Source organism: Cyprinus carpio, chromosome A13 (genome assembly GCF_018340385.1).
Source record: "Cyprinus carpio isolate SPL01 chromosome A13, ASM1834038v1, whole genome shotgun sequence".
In the NCBI taxonomy this organism is placed as follows: Eukaryota; Metazoa; Chordata; class Actinopteri; order Cypriniformes; family Cyprinidae; genus Cyprinus; species Cyprinus carpio.
The window spans coordinates 678,781-695,780 of NC_056584.1; the positions used below are offsets into that span (position 1 = coordinate 678,781).

Genomic DNA, 17,000 nt, shown 5'->3' on the forward strand with positions numbered 1-17,000 from the left:
ACATGTGCTCTGTCTCTATGGCCGAAAGAGCTTCACCTGGAACTTACGCAATCAGCAGCCGGCCGTTTTTATTGGAGGAGGGTCTGGCTACAGACATGCACTTGCACTCTCAGACTTGCACTCTCAGGCACCTGCGCTTCTGCAAGTGACATCACTTTATTTTTTTTTTTACTTATATTATTTATTTTTTATTAAATCTCTCTGAATTTTACAACAGTAGCTAGGTGGTGAAGACGAGAAAAAAAGAAACAAAATGACAATGTCACTTGCAATTGCCACTTGCACTCTCCGCTACCTGCGGCGTCACTTGCAATCGACACAAATGCTGCGTGTTGCCAAAGGAGACAAGATGCTGTGGTGGTTGAACGATTAAAAGTCATTTAGTACCATAATGTACAGGGTACAGCAAGTCACCTGTAGGAGAAAAAGACAAGACCCGCAAATCTGCGGCCACAGAAGAGCAGAATACGAACAATGCGCAAAGTCTCTTGTTAAGCATTTTTCTCCCATAGAAAAAGCCATAAACACTTAATATGGCTTAATGTACTAAGATAGTCTATTCTATTATAATCTATTAAAAGATTTGAAATTCGATATAGTTTATTATTATAAAATGGGCATCCATAAACTGCCGTTTCACAACGCACATTCCTAAACCCCGGGGTAAAATCCTTATATAATTGCATATTTTCGGTGTCTGTGTCAATGATTGGATGAACGCAGCATGCGATGTGTTCACATAACGGCATTGCACATCCATGTACTATATATTGCCGATTGTACATTTGCATTTAGTAATTTAGCAGATGCTTTTATCCACAGCGACTAACAAATAAGGACAATGGAAGCAATCAAAATCAGCAAGAGAGCAATGATATGCAATTGCCATAACAAGTCTCATTTAGCTTAACGCAGTACATGTAGTAAGTTTTTTTTTTCTGTTTTGTTTCTGTTTATATAATAAATGAAAAGAAAACAGATAAAACAAAAAGAATAGAGCAAGCTAGTGGTAGAGGCCTTTTTTGCTTTTGTTAATTGTATAATAAATAAAAATAGAATACAAAGATTTTAGATTTTTGTTTTTTAAGAAAACAAGTAGTTAATAAACGAAAAGAGTAAAAGTCTAAAAAGTTTTTTTTTTTTTTTTTTTTTTTTTTTTTTTTTTAAGAATATAATTAGAATAGAGAGTTCTAGAGTTAGAGGGTCACATTAAGATGGAAGAGATGTGTTTTTAGCCGATTCTAGATGGCGGCTAATGACTCAGCTGCTCAGATTGAGTTGTGCATGTCATTCCACCAGGAGGGAACATTTAATTTAAAAGTCCATGAAAGTGATTTTGTTCCTCTTTGGGATGGCACAATAAAGCAATGTTCACTTGCAGAATGCAAGCTTCTAGAGGGCACATAAGTCTGAAGTAATGAATTTAGGTAAAGGGGTGCAGTATGGAAGCAGATTGATCTCAAATATAATTCACGCAAAAAACACGATTCACACATGCGTAGACAATTTCACATGCATGAAACCTAATTCACATACACACAAAAAAAATTCACGTGAGTGAAAAAATATATATATTCACAAAAAGCAATTCACATGCGCAAAATAAAATTATATATTCATAAAGTACATTTCACAAATGCAAAACACAATTCGTAGATATACAACTGTGCACAAAAACCACAAAAACCACGTGGGTCTGTCGTACTCTTTAGCCAATCAGATGCGAGCTTACCATTCAACCAATCATATCATAAGCCACTGAGAGTGCATTCAAGGAGAGTAGTTTTGCACATGTTCAGATGAAGTCACAATAATGTCAGAAGCTTCCTTTGTTTGAGTCTGGCGTCAGAAACGGAAGTGCTAAAAATCGTTAAAAATGGGCTTCACTTGTCTTCAATTGAGTTCCAGTTGGGTCGCTGTGTCCATTTCTTTTACTGTCTATGGGATTACTGATGTAAAGGCTTAATTTCCATTCTAATTAATCCATATTGAGCAAAAGGTGCGCAGAATCGTGCTCCTTGAATGCACTCTCAGTGGCTTATGATATGATTGGTTGAATGGTAAGCTCGCATCTGATTGGCTAAAGAGTACCACAGACCCACGTGGGAAGAGAGCTCTGCCAGGAAAGTCTCATAAACACACACACACAAATCCGAGTGGATTCGTAGTAAATGACGATTTGTACATTCAGACACTCGTACATTTTAAACATTCAAAGGTTTTTTGTGCAGAGTTGTTTATTTAAGTATTGTTTTTTTATTTTGTGATTTGTTTTTTGTGAATATATAATTTTATTTTGCGCATGTGAATTGCTTTTTGTGAATATATTTTTTTTTTTCATGCACGTGAATTTTTTTTGTGTGTACGTGAATTAGGTTTCATGCATGTAAAATTGTCTACGCATGTGTGAATCGTGTTTTTTGCGTGAATTATATTTGAGACTAATCTGCTTCCATAGTGCAGAGCCAGTGGTGGTTTTGTAGGCAAACATTAATGCCTTGAATTTTATGCGAGCAGCTATGGGTAGCTAGTGCAAATTGATAAACAGGAGGTGTTACATGCATTCTTTTAGATTTTCATTGTACGATCAAGTTCCCCAGAATGTTTTTTTTTTTCGACTTGAAATGCAAGAATGAAATGGTCTCTTCTTCACTTCAGTTCACGTGTTTTGCATAACCATTTGACATTTCTCCTCTTAAATGCTATTTATACAGTGTGCAATGTTTCTATAACTGTCCAAAACAAGCTAATATGAAGCACAAAATTGGATGTTTGTTGCTAACATTTCACACTGTACAAGGTTGACACCACAATGTGGGGTTAACACCACAAAAGTAGTGTTAACCCTGCTTCAGAGCAGGGTTTCATAACCCCAGGTAAAAAGTGGAGCTAACCCTGCTTCTAAATTACACGTGTGAAACATTCCTTTACCCGGGGTTAAAAGCAGTGTTTAGAACAACAATAAACCAGGGTTAAGCGCTGTGTGCTTTACTGTATACCTTTTGCACCTGCACAGGAATAAAAAATACAGAATTGCAACTGAAGTTTGAGATAAAAACTCACAATGAAAAACTGGAATTGTGAGATTAAAAAAAAAAAATCAAATCACAATTACCTCATTCATTTTATTTTCAGTGGTGGAAACAAACAGAATTAAGAGATGTAAACTCAGAATTTAGATAAACAAGACAGAAGTGTAAGATGGAAATTAGAACTCATTCATAATTGTGAGATGACTCAGAATTCTGAAAAGCCTAAATAGGTGTCCATAAACTCCACTCACCTTCAATTCCTGACCAGCAATGCATTTCTAGAAAACAAAATGGATAAATCAATTTAATCAATTCATATGAATATTACAGTATACTGTTGCACGCACCAAACTGTGAATAAATAAAATAATTTCATAAATGTTTTGTAATTTATTCATGAATGTCTCAAGAACTAACCAACTTCTTGTACTCATTCACATGAAGCTGCAGTATGCCAAGCAGGAAGTTGAAGATGCTGTCCATATTCTGTGTAAGTGTGTGCTGGATATCTCGCCGTCTTTGAGTGGGTAATGTCTGAAATGTGATCACATCCTCAGCTAACCGCAGTAGGACAAGCATTACAAGTTCCGTCTGAGCATCCTGAAAAAAATTTGAATGTGACTGTTTGTCCAAATAGACAATATACTAAAACTGCATGCAAAATGGTCATTAAGCAGAAGATCAACAAAATGTTCACACTATGACTCCTGAAGATGCCTGCAGAGCTTAGTTAAAACTATTTGTGTGTAATATTGACAAAAAAATAAATGAATAAAAAAAATCAAAAATTAATATTTTGCTGAGTGTGCCTCTTGTGCTGGAACTAGAGGTGGAATGGTTCATGGAAAAAAATCGAACCGTATGGTTCTCCACACATGGTTCGGCACGGGCTAGGACTTAAATCTGTTCAACTTAAATCTGTCAATGCATCTGTAATATGGTTTGCTATAAATAACACATAAAACAGTCAGGGTTCAGCTAATGTATGTTTCTGTTGATGGATGTGCAATCTGGCTACAGTGCGAAAAAAAAAAAAAAAAAAAAAAAAAAAAAACCTGGACAAACCATTCACTCTTGTTCAGTGAGAATGCCGTATGCTGGAATATGAGCAGTCATTTATTCCGTCATCACCCAGGTGCTGATGAGACCTGAACAGCACATCTCTGTGTTTAAACTAAACTCATTGAAGCTTTGCCATTTTAAACATTAAAGAGCCAGAGGATGCGAGCTCACTCGCGCACACAGTGAGAAGATTTGTGCGTGTGCTTATACGATATGTGCAAACCCATGCCTCAGAACGCGCAAATATTAAGCTCTCTCTGAAGTATTGTGTTTAAATGGACAAATTCACACAAAAAATAATGTCAAAATGCTCTGGTAAGTATCCTATAGCAGACATAGCCAGCTGAACGTGCTGTATCAGTGCTCTGGATTAGTGTATTCGCTTAAAGTTACAGCACTTTCTTAATATTAATCAAACAGCAACAACAAAGAAATCACTCACTGCTCTTGATTGAATAGCATTTGTAACTTTAATAAAGATTAATCTTTAATTTATAAAGTCAAATATGCAATGCTGCTTTACATTTATTTACTTTATAAAATTTCTGTACCTAAGAACTAATGTTAGACCTACCTAAAAAGAACCTGAAAATCAATTATTTTATTTGTATCTTTACTCTATTGTATTTATTTTTGCTGTTGCTTGTAGTTAGATTATTCTTATTTTCTTTGTTTATACTTGACAGTATAGTTTTTTTTTAAATGCATTATTTTTCACATAATTTACCTTTATTCCACACCGCTCTGTCCATTCTCTCAAAAACGCGCTGATCATTTCCTGCTTTTATGAAACCCCTGGATCGTGCAGAACCTGTGCAAGCACGGCTTTTATTGATAGGCCTATGTTTTTTGTTGTCTCATACTTTTAGATAACATTGTTATATGTAAATGCTGCTGCTTATGTTAGCTATTAATATACGGTTTTATCCTGATTAAACCTTTAATACAGTACGACCACTGCACGTGCGTCCATGTTTAACACTTCTCATAGCTATGTGAAAATAAGTGTATAATTGGAACAGTTCATTGTTGGAGCTGAGCTGAATGAGAAAGGGAGAGGCAGAGCGTGTGCAGAGCAAAGGGACGCGAGAACAATATTAAGAACCACTGTTTTAGAACATTGATTTTGAAACTTGTAAATCCATTAGAATTGTTAGAGGACAGAATCGCAATTTATATATGAATAGATTTTATGTGCACTTCTAGTTTTCTGTTCCTTAGGGTTGCCAGGTTTTCACAACAAATCCCACCCAACTGCTACTCAAAACTAGCCCAATTGCATTTCGAGGGAGGGTCCCCGTAAAAAAAAAAAAAAAAAAAAAATTGCGTTCCGGGGGTAAAATAAATTTTTTATTGGCGGGGGTCCCATGTAAAATTAGCATCTCAGGGACTAAATATCGCGTTATTGGTGTCGCTTCAACCCGCGGACATGAAAAACAACCCGTGGCAACATTGTTTGACTACTTGTTGTAGTCCCTACCAGCTGTTTTTGTAGGCATTAAACTGCCAGAATTTTAAAAGATATCTCCGTTTGCATTGAACTTTCAGCTTCGTAACTTTGCAGATGTTATGTTCAAAAAGCAACATTACACACTAACTCATGTTAAGAAAGTGAAATCGCAATCAACCACCCATATAAATTCAGTGCGGTGCTAACTTTACAACAGTGACAGAATTTTTTTTTATTCATTAAAGGGCGACATTCGCCTCCATAAAATGATTTCCAGGGGAATTTTAACCTTCATAAAGGGCACCTGTTTAGAAGATGTATGCATTTTCTTTTGTTATATTCTTAAAGAGCAGGTCATATGATATTTTAAAGTGTCCTAATATTGTGTTGGAGTACCTACAACAGGTTTAAATGCAGAAACCATTGCATTTTCTCAGAATATACATTAAATATTGGAATAATTTTTCAATGATTTCAAAATGATTTGTTAGAAGCAGTTCTGAGCTTAAGGTCTGCAAACATAAGCCTACTCTGCGCTGATTGGTCAGCTGGCCAAGTCTGTTAAGATTGCTCTTTCCGTATACGATGCGTGTCAGAACAAAAACGTCCATTACCATAATTAATTTTTTACTCTGGAGGGTTACTTGTAAACAAAGTTGCTACAAGGTTACAAAAATGGCATCGATATTACCTTATCAATTCGAGCTCGAGTCAGAGGATGATACCGATGCAGTCACTCAACCGGAACCTCTATCACAAGTACGACTTGATCAGGACGTTTCTGTGGTACGTTTAAACTTTGTATGTGGTACTTTATGTTATGTGACCGCAGTTTTTTTGCATTCATTATTATTATTTACTTATTTGAGGTGCACTTGTGGGAACTGTGTTAGAATCCCTTGTGAGGATGAAAACAGTGTCTTCTCGACATGATGTAAACACACTAACTAGCGAAAGTGTTTGTGGAAAGGTCAGCATATTCGTATTTCACGGGCAGGCGGGGATTATGCAGATGTGTTACCTTGTGACGTATATACAGTGCCACCCACTTATATTGGCACCCTTGGTAAATATGAGCAAATATTTCATACAAAATATGGACAAAATTGTAAACTTTCATTGAAGTGAAACAACTGAAAGTGGGGGGAAATTCACATTAAGAAATAAATGTTTTTCACCAATGCATGTTGTCTACCATTATTGGCACCCCTAGAAATTCTCATGAGTAAAATATCTCTGAAGTATATTCTTATTCATATTTACATTTTTTAGCACACCAGATTGTGAACATGAAATTGTTCAGCAATGACTTACTGTTCCACAGAATTATATATATGAGGAACACAAAGGCCAAATTCCCTTAATAATCTATCACAAGGAGTAAAACCAAAGAATATAGCTCTGATATACAGAACAAGACTGTTGAGCTTCACAAAATAGAAAGTGGCTGTAAGAAAATAGCTAAAAGAATTGAAAATCCTCACTCCCACCATCAGGGTAATAATTAAGAAGTTCCAATGAACTAAAGATGTTACAAACCTGCCTGGAAGAGTATGTGTCTATATCATCCAAATGCACACTGAGGAAGAGAGTTTGAGTGGCCAAAGACTGTCCAAGGATCACAGCTCAAGAATTGCAGAGATTAGCTCAATATTGGGGTCAGAAAGCCTATATATACTTTCCTTCGATATATTTATATATAAAAATCACAATAAATTATTTATTAAAAAATAAATATATAAAACTTTCCTTCGATACACACACACATATATATATATATATATATATATATATATATATATATAAAATATGTATATATATATATATATATATATATATATATATATATATATACACACACATACACACACACACACACACACACATATATACATATATATATATCTCAAACAGCCCCTACACATCACCACATGTTGTTCAAATGGGTTTCAAGATAAAAAAACTCCTGCCCCATCCAAAAACAAACTCCAGCATATTCAGTTGTCAGACACTACTGGAACTTTAAATGGGACTTGCTTCTACGGTCAGATGAAACATAAAACGGAGCTTTTTGGCAGAAAACCCACCAGATGGGTTTGGTGCAAACAGAGATAAAAAGTACCCTATATCCACGGTTAAATATACTGCTGGATCTCTAATGTTATGGGCCTGTTTTTTCTGCCGAACTTCCTGGACATCTTGTTCAGATACATGGCATCATGGATTCTATCAAATCCCAACAGATAAAAAAAATCTAAACCTGACAGACTCCGTAAGAAATCTTATAATGGACCATGTTTGGAAAATAGAATTTTTTTCTAGCAATATAAACTACAGTTCAAAAGTTTGGAGTCAGTATATTTGTATTCTTTCTTTTTTTTGAAAGAAATCAAAATTTTATTCAGCAAGGATGTGTTAAATTCTTAAGAAATGATAGTAAAGATTTATATTGTTAGAAAAGATTTCTATTTAGAATAAATGCTGTTCTTTTTAACTTTTTATTCATAAAAGAATCCTGAAAAAAATATTGGAGTTTCCAAAAAATATATATGGCAGCACAACTGTTGCCAACATTGATAATTAATAATAAATCAGCATATTAGAATGATTTCTTAAGGATCATGTGACACTTTACACTGGAGTAGTGGCTGATGGAAATTCAGTTTTGCATCACAGAAGTAAATTATATTTTAAATGTTATTTAAATAGAAACCATTATTTTGTACTGTAATAACATTTTGAAAGATTACTGTTTTTTTCTGTATTTTTGATAATGTTTTTTTTGATTTATTTTTTTTTGGTGTGTTCTTAAAAAAAACATTGCAAGTCTTACTGATCCCAAACTTTAAAATATTGATTGTTATTCTTACCAAAATCTTTGTATATATAAAAAAAAGTTAAGGCTCATCCTCTTCTATATATTTCTTTGTAATGCACTTTTTTTTTTTTGCACATTCACAACTTTGCAGACTGTTTACATTGAAGAATAGCTACGTTACAAACTGCAAAAAATATATTTTTCAAAAACCCATATGACCTGCTATTTAAAATTCTATTAAAAAATAAGACACTGTAGGTGACAGCATAAGCAATCCAACGGCATCTTTTTGTGTTAAGTTTGTAGGATAAAATGAAAGCTTCTAGAGATTAAAGGGACATTTACCCAAAAATGAAAATTTGATGTTTATCTGCTCACCCCCAGGGCATCCAAGATGTAGGTGACTTTGTTTCCTCAGTAGAACACAAACTGAGATTTTTAACTCAAACCGTTGCAATCTTTCAGTCATATAATGTAAGTGGATGGGAATCATGGCTTTGAGAGTCATAAAACATAGCATACACAAACAAAACCAAATTAAACCCTGTGGCTCATGATGATACATTGATGTGCAAGAAACTGAACAGCATTTAAATAGTTTTTTTTACCTCTGATTTTCACCGCAGTGTCTGAAATGTCCTGAGCACATTTGCATCTTCTTCAGCCTGTGTGTGAAGCGTCTTCTTCTTCTTGATAAACAGTGGATCGCAGACTTATAAGTGCATTACTGCCACCTATCTCTCAAATGGACCATTGACACTCTATCTAAAATCTCAACTGGGAAAATCTCAATTGCGGTGAAAATCAGAGGGAAAAAAGATATAAATACTGTCCAGTTTCTTGCACAGATTGATCGTTTTGTGTCTTCACACATCAATGTATCGTCACGAGCCACAGGGTTTAATTTGGTTTTGTTTGTGTATTGTTTATGACTCTCAAAGCCGTGAGTTCCATCCAACTACATAATATGACTGACAGACTTGAGTTAAAAATATGACTGACAGTTTGAGTTAAAAATCTCCTATATCTTGGATGCCCTGAGGTTAAACAGATAAACATAAAATTTTCTTTTTTGGTTGAACTATCCCTTTAATAGTATTAAACCACTACGTAATAAGAATAAAACTTGTATTTGTTGCAAACATTTGCTAGTCCACATATTGCCTGATTCAACAAGTAGATTAGTTCGAAGATATTAAAGGGTTAGTTCACCCAAAAATAATAATTAGGCTGCATTTTACTCACACCCAAGGCATCCTAGGTGTATATGACTTTCTTTCAGATGAATCCAGTCGGAGTTATATTAACCCTCTGAAGTCGATTAACACGTATACGCGTTTTGGGGTATTTTCTCCTGATAACCCTGAAAAGAACTTAAATTACACTTTCAGTTTTGATCGTACAGATAAGAGCAATACATCAATCGAATCTGTAAAGCAGGGATAGGCAACTCCGGTCCTGGAGGGCCACTATCCTGCAGAGTTTAGCTTCAGCCCTCATAAAAACTCACCTGCCTGTATCTATCTAGTAATCCCGAAAACACTGATAGCCTTGTTCAGGTGTGTTTAGTTAGGGTTGGAGCTAAACTCTGCAGGACAGTGGCCCTCCAGGACTGGAGTTGCCTATCCCTGCTGTAAAGGGTCTACTTTTTTTGTATACAGACATAATAACAACAAAACTTTGTGCACTTATAAAATAAAGATAACAAACAAGGAGTGCTGTCTGCAGCCTTTGTCTGCGCTTATCTTCATTTACAAATGCGTCATTAAAATTAACTGTAACTCAGTGAATACTCAACACAGAGACATGAGAGAGATATCTATAGAAAGCCTGATATGTCTACTTTTAAACTAAACAAGTGCTGCCGAAAACAAATATTCTGTGATAAAGTAATCCATATGAAAACAACGCGATGTCCGTTTTTCACTACTCCCTTCATTATCTTCTAATGCGACCACGCCCCCGCGCTGAACGCGCTTTTGAGATTCTAATGTTTCACTGAAGCGCGCGGCTTGAATACGCCCACACAACAGAAGACAACGCAGCGAGATTGTTCTTCAAGTTTTTTATTTTACTGTTTGCTTCGCGATGAGAGGAATAAGACATAATTCACCCCAAAAAGATGTGATGTGGTTGAGGATTTGAGATTTGGATTTCCTCAGAAAAAAGAATGAAGCACTTTATCCTGCAGAGATCATAAACATGAGTAAGTCTCTTATTTATTTATATACTTATACTATTTTTCACATAACGTGTAAACATTTTGCTAGTTAGTCTTTTTCCAAATACTTTTTCCAAACTATAATTCCTGACTAAATGTATAATCAAGTGAAATATTATGAAGTTTCAATAACAATATACACTACTATACCATTCAAAAGCTTGATGTAAATAATATAAATATACCAATAAATGTAACTGTAACAATAAATGTAATAAACAATGCTGTTCTTTCAATTTATCCCCCCTAAAAAACCTGAAAAAAATATTCTCAGCTCTTTTCAACATTAATATTTATATTGTTTTTTATAATAATAATAATAATAATAATAAAATGCTGTTCTTTCATGTATATATATAGAAAATAAGATTGTTAAAAGGATTTCTGAAGGATTGTGTGACTGGAGTAATGATGCAAAAAATTCAGTTTGAAAGTCAGCTTTGTTCCTAATAAACTGTTTAACTGCACTCACAAGTGAATATTAAATTATGTTGTGGGATAATTAAATATATTCTAAATAAACTACAAACATAAAATTATATAGATTTATTTTTGTCCTCACATTCTTTCTTGTAACTCATCCCTCTCAGTGACACAGCTGACTGAATGGCTCATTATGCAGCTCATTATGCAGGCCTTTGTCTTCTCAGGTGTGAATTCATGATAGTTGACGCATACTCTCATATGATTTTTACCAACAAAAAGTGTCTTTGAAAATTTAAATCAATATATTGTTTTCTGTAAGTGAGTAAACAAGATGATTTTCACATCATTTAGAAAAAAAAATATAGGCTACAAGCTCCAGTTCTAAAAAGTCCCGGGAACCAATTTTCTGTATGTGTTTTATTGCCTTATTCAAGTGATTTAACATTTTTAGTTTTTCACTAACCACGCATAACATTTTTTTTTCTCAAAAACACAATCATGTACATACATGCTGCTCACATATTATTATAGCCCAGTTTGTGCTGATTACAGTGAGATTAGACTTTAGCCATTTAGATATTTATAAGAAACTGAAAAAAGCACAAATGTCAGGGCATGACAAAACTTCTCCAGGCCCCAAAAATACCCTTAGACTCCAGAGGGTTAAAAACGCTGACCCCATACATCATGCTCCCGGAACTGCTTAGTTTAAAACAGTGAGCACAAGCTAGATTAAAGTGATTACGTTTTGAATATGGATATTTTTCTTACAAAACACATCGATGTGTGAGACGTGTGAGACACTTTTTTTTTTTTTTTTTTTAATGGAAGTGCGCTTTTTATTTCACGTCTTTTGGACTGAAGGAATGCAACACCCGTTGAGTGCCATGAAACAGCTTGAAAGATCAAAGACAACTAACCCTTGAAATACATTTAAATTACTGATAACTATTCCACGTCTTTACGACTTGAGGACCAAACGATCAGTGACAGCAACACAGAGCAGAACGAAGGTGTTACACATTTGAAACCTTTTAAAAATGGCACGAAAACAGCAAAAATTTACAAAATGATAAAATATATCCACCAAGAACATGCTCACAGCTGTTATATAACGGAGAACAAAACAATGCTGATGAAGTGGATATTCACGACTGAAAAAAAAAGAAACTTAAAATAGATGGCGCCTGTGTATTTGGCTTGCCGTCTGTCACTCTCATGTTTGCTTGTTTGGTTGTCTGCTCTGTTTTTAAACTTAATCTACGACCGCCAAGCACTCTTGGATATCTGCAACTCTGTTGTGAACACTTTCACCAACTCTTACACTTTAGATGTGGACTGTTCCTTTAACAATACAAATGAGTTGTTCCAATCAGTTATCCCGAAATGTATCCGCCAGTGGCCCCTCAACATCCCGGGGAGAAAGCAAAGGCGGAAACAAGGCGACCGCAGAGGATACATCATGAAGGGCTTCATCTGCGGGCTGGCTTTCTCTCGGATCCTTCCCACGAATCACTTTATGGAGGCTCTACTACCTGGAGCCTGCTGGATATGGCATACCGGTGGCTTCGTCATGTTCTCCCCCAGCACCCAAGCCCTGTTTCTCGTACCGGTCTCCACCGAATCGGCCTCGGCTCCCAACGTCGGGGAGTAACTCACAGAAATCTGCGCGCACTGAAAAGAGCATCCTCATTAGTGTTGTTTTTGGCGGCCTGTTTTCATTTTAGTCTTAGTCTAGTCTTTGTGTGAAGCTGTCATTTTAGTTTTTATTAGTTTTAGTCACTTTCATACTCTTTTTAGTCTAGTCTAGTTTTAGTCGACAAAACTGATGACATTTTTGTTTAGTTTTAGTCAATGAAAATGGTATTTTAGTCTCTTTTTAGTAATGCAATTCTATTTAACCCAGTCAATATAGTATAAGTACCTAGAAGTATAGACAAAACCAAAATTTTATTTTAGCCAACCCCATTTCAAGCAAGGTTATCTTATTATATTATTGTTACCTTATAGACTCAAGAATACATCCATTCCAGACACGGAAGTCTCTCTGATTTGAATTTACAACATTTATTTTACCAACCAAACATGTTAGAAGTACACACACATAAATTTAAATAAAACAGATAAAAAACAATAAAAAAATAATAATGATAATAATAATAATAATAATAATAATAATAATAATAATAATAATAATAATAATCTGCTAATTTTTCTCCCAGAGACGAACCCTGGCTGGCCGGCCATTGGTCCCTTTCTCTGTTTCAAGGTTGATTTATACTCTATGCGTCCGCAATTTCGCTTGGGTCATTGCGGTGTTGCCGGAAGTTCGCTTTGAGTGCACACAAACTATTCGTGTGAACCCTTCGATTGGGAGTCCGACTCTCTAACCATTAGGCCACGACTTCCCACTGCAGTTCAGGGCGATTCTAGCCGAACATGCATGTCTGTGTCGGTGTTTGTGTGAAACAGAAGCAGTTTAATATGAAGTTCAAACTCCATCAGGTGCTTTTTGATGGAAAACGCTTTTTTTTGGAAAAAAATGTTTGCATAGTTTGTCCAAGGATTCTTATTTGAAGTACGTTTTATTTTTATTGTATATAATAGAATTAGAATTCATTTAGATATTAATTATACACTATTTGCTTAAAGTTGTCTTGTGTATGATGTGAAATCAGCCAATAGTTTAAGATTGTTTTAAGTTTGTACATAAAGAAATTAATTCATCAACTCATTCATCACAAGACTTGTACTGGCAAATGACTTCTCACGGGTGATTCCCGACAGTTTTAGAGGACAATTACTCCTCGTTGCTCCCCTGTCTATTCAATGAATAGTACAATGGCGAACGTGACAAGTATAAAAGCCTCGTCCATTTGGGAAGGAGCGCTCGCAGTCACCGGAGCCAGGCAAAAGTATAAATCCCGCCTAACTTTGTTTGTTGTCATCTTCTAAATGAGGAAATGACATCGGTCGCATCTGCACAGTGAGACACAGGAAACAGAAATGCTGCAAAATAATAATAACGACTAAACGAGACGAAATATTGTTATTTGATTTTGTTTCTTGTTCTCTTCTTCATAGTGAGAGACTTGACATTTTGGCTTAGTTTTTATTTTGTAAACCACATTTAGTCTCATTTTTATTTGTCAACGATATTGCATTATACATTTAATTATAGTCATCGTCACATGACCAGCATTTACGTTGCATCTCGTCTCGTTTTCGTCACATGACAAAGATTCGTTGACGACGATATTTAGTCATAATTTTCGTTGATGAAAGCAACACTAATCTTCATCTCCTGTTATTATTTCTTCACTGAAGACGGCATTATTAAATGCCCGTTCCTTGGTGAATAAGACCTTCTTATTAAATAACTTTTACTCATCTCACAACTTGGATTTTATGTTGATCACGGAATCCTGGATAAAGGTTGGTGATCCAACTCCGTTTTCTGATCTGATCCCTGCTAATTGTGAATTTTTAAACTTTCCTTGTCCGAGTGGACAGGGAGGTGCCATAGTAACAATTTTAAAGAACTCTCTGTCTGCACACTGTCGACTGGTCCCTGTAACAGCCTTTTCCAGCTTTGAAGCTCAGTTTCTTCACTTAGACTGAAATGGCCCTGTATGTCTAGGGGTTATTTACCATTCTCTTCACTCTACTAAGGATTTAATACAGCATTTCACTGAACTGATCAGCAATATTGCCACAAATTACGATCGCTTTCTATTGGTGGGTGTGTCTTTAATATTCATGTCTGCTGTCCGTTGTAACCCCTTATCACATGACTTAATCTTATCGATGCTTTTAATCCATCCCAGTGGATCAGTGTCTCTACTTATATTCAGGGACACACCTACTTCTCAGATGGGCTTGAAGTGACTGATATTGTGCTCTCAGATTTTATGATCTCTGACCATAAGCCTATATTATTCACACTGTCTCTTCCAGATCTCTCTCATTTTTCTAATAAACCTGTAAGACTTTCTCGTTTCTACTCTCCACAGTTTAGCACAAATTTTAACTTCTGCTTTGCTGAATGCTGCTCACAGTTGCACTTGGATCAGCCGTTATCTGACTTGGATGCTGATCAACATCTTTTCCTCTTGAATTCCACCTGGCTTAAGGCAGCAAATGCAACTGCCCCCCTTAAGCCTCAAAAGCAAAAAAACAAAATCTATACTGTGGCAAAACTCTGATACCCATCTCCTAAGACAAAACTGTAGAAAGGCAGAACGTAAATGGAAAAAGGACAGGCTGCATATCTCTCTTCAAATGTTCAGAGACTCTCTTACATCTTACCAGACTGCAGCTGCATACTTCTCTAACCTAATTGAAACTAATCACTCTAAACCTAAGGTTTTGTTTTCAATTGTATTCAATCTGTTACAAATTATTCTGCTAACACCTTGCCTGTTGCCTCTGATGCTCTCTGTGAAAGCTTCTTGAGATATTTTAGTGACAAAAATACTAACTTAAGACTTAGCATCTGCCCCACTTTAACTTTAAAGTGCCTCTGCATTTTTGGATGCTTTTGAACCCATCAACCTCCAGAAATTGAAGGAGGTGATTGACAATCTTAAACCTTCATTCTGTTCTAGCGATATCATTCACCTGAAATTTTAAAAATGAATTATTGATTCGACTGGGCCAGGTCTGGTGTCTCTTATTAATAAGTGTCTCCAAACTGGCTCTGTTCCTGCCAACCCTAAAGTAGCTACGGTCATTCCTCTGCTCAAGAAGCCTTCACTGGACCCCTCTGTCCTAAATTTTTTTTGGCCTATTTCTGTTTTGCCTTTCATTTCAAAAGTTTTGGAGAAAATTGTGCTGAATCAACTTCAACATTTTCTGACTAGTAATTGTATTCATGAGGTTTTTTAATCCAGTTTTAAGTCTGAGTCCGCCCTTTTGAGAATGTTAAATGATATTTACCTCTCCACTGATTCCGGAGACTCTGTGGTTCTTATTCTTTTAGATTTATCAGTTTCTTTTGATACCATAGACCACTCCTTACTATTATCTAGATTAGAGTCTTGGGTAGGTCTAAAAGCAAACATTCTGAAATGGTTTCACTCATACCTATCTGACAGAATGTTTTTAGTGAAGTTGGGTAATTTTTCCTCTTCCCCTGCTCCTCTGACCTGTGGCCTTCCACAAGGCTCTATTTTAGCTCCCTCTCTATTTTCTCTTTACATGCTACCTCTGGGCTCTGTTGTATGAAAACATGCTGTGTCTTTTCATTTCTACGCAGATGACACTCAAATCTATCTACCAATCAAGAAAAACAACTCTAGTGCGATCACTTCTCTTCTGCGATGTTTAGAGGAGGTTAAATCATGGCTAGCCCAAAATTTCTTCTTCCTAAATGAGGACAAGACAGAGGTAACTGTTTTCGGTCCAACTCTCAGTGTAAAAGCCCTGAGGTAGAAAGTTTATCCGTTTTTAGATCCTCACGGGTGCAGAACCTAGGTATTATTGTTGACCAGCATTTAAAATTTGATAAACATCTTTTGTTATTAGGTCCAGTTTCTATCAGCTTTGTTTACTGTCTAAAATTAAAAACTTTCTTACTCCTAAAAATCTAGAAATGGCTGTTCATGCGTTTGTTAAATCTTGTCTAGATTACTGCAATTCTTTATATTGCGATATATCTAAATCTCAAATTGCGCGACTTCAGCTTGTCTAAAATGCTGCAGCCAGACTTCTTTTAAAGTGTCGTAAACATGAACACATCACTCCAATTCTTAGATCCCTACACTGGTTGCCGATCTGTCAGAGAATAGACTTTAAAATTCTCCTCTCTGTATATAAATCCCTACATAACAAAGCCGCTGTCTATCTATCTGAACTTCTTCATCTTTATACTTTATCTAGAAGCCAACGATCCTGTGACCAGGCTTTGTTGGTGGTCCCTCACATTAGGCTAAAGCATAGAGGGGAGCGTGCGTTTGCGGTGGCAGGGCCACGACTCGGAAATACCCTGCC

The 17,000-nt window shown here is 35.7% G+C and overlaps 1 protein-coding gene across 3 annotated transcripts in view; it reads right to left on the bottom strand.

The window, feature by feature from the left end:
• LOC109080806 (exportin-5-like) overlaps nucleotides 1-17,000 on the bottom strand; it is a 199,855-nt gene that overhangs the window by 160,041 nt on the left and 22,814 nt on the right. For 2 of the 3 annotated variants that reach the window (XM_042768338.1, XM_042768337.1), the window contains 2 exons: nucleotides 3,450-3,632; nucleotides 3,284-3,310 (listed from right to left, as the gene is read on the bottom strand). In XM_042768338.1, the coding sequence (XP_042624272.1) occupies nucleotides 3,284-3,310; nucleotides 3,450-3,632 (210 nt within the window). Of the gene's footprint in view, nucleotides 1-3,283; nucleotides 3,311-3,449; nucleotides 3,633-8,970; nucleotides 9,671-17,000 lie in introns of those variants that run through there. The other variant, XM_042768339.1, reaches the window with a different exon arrangement.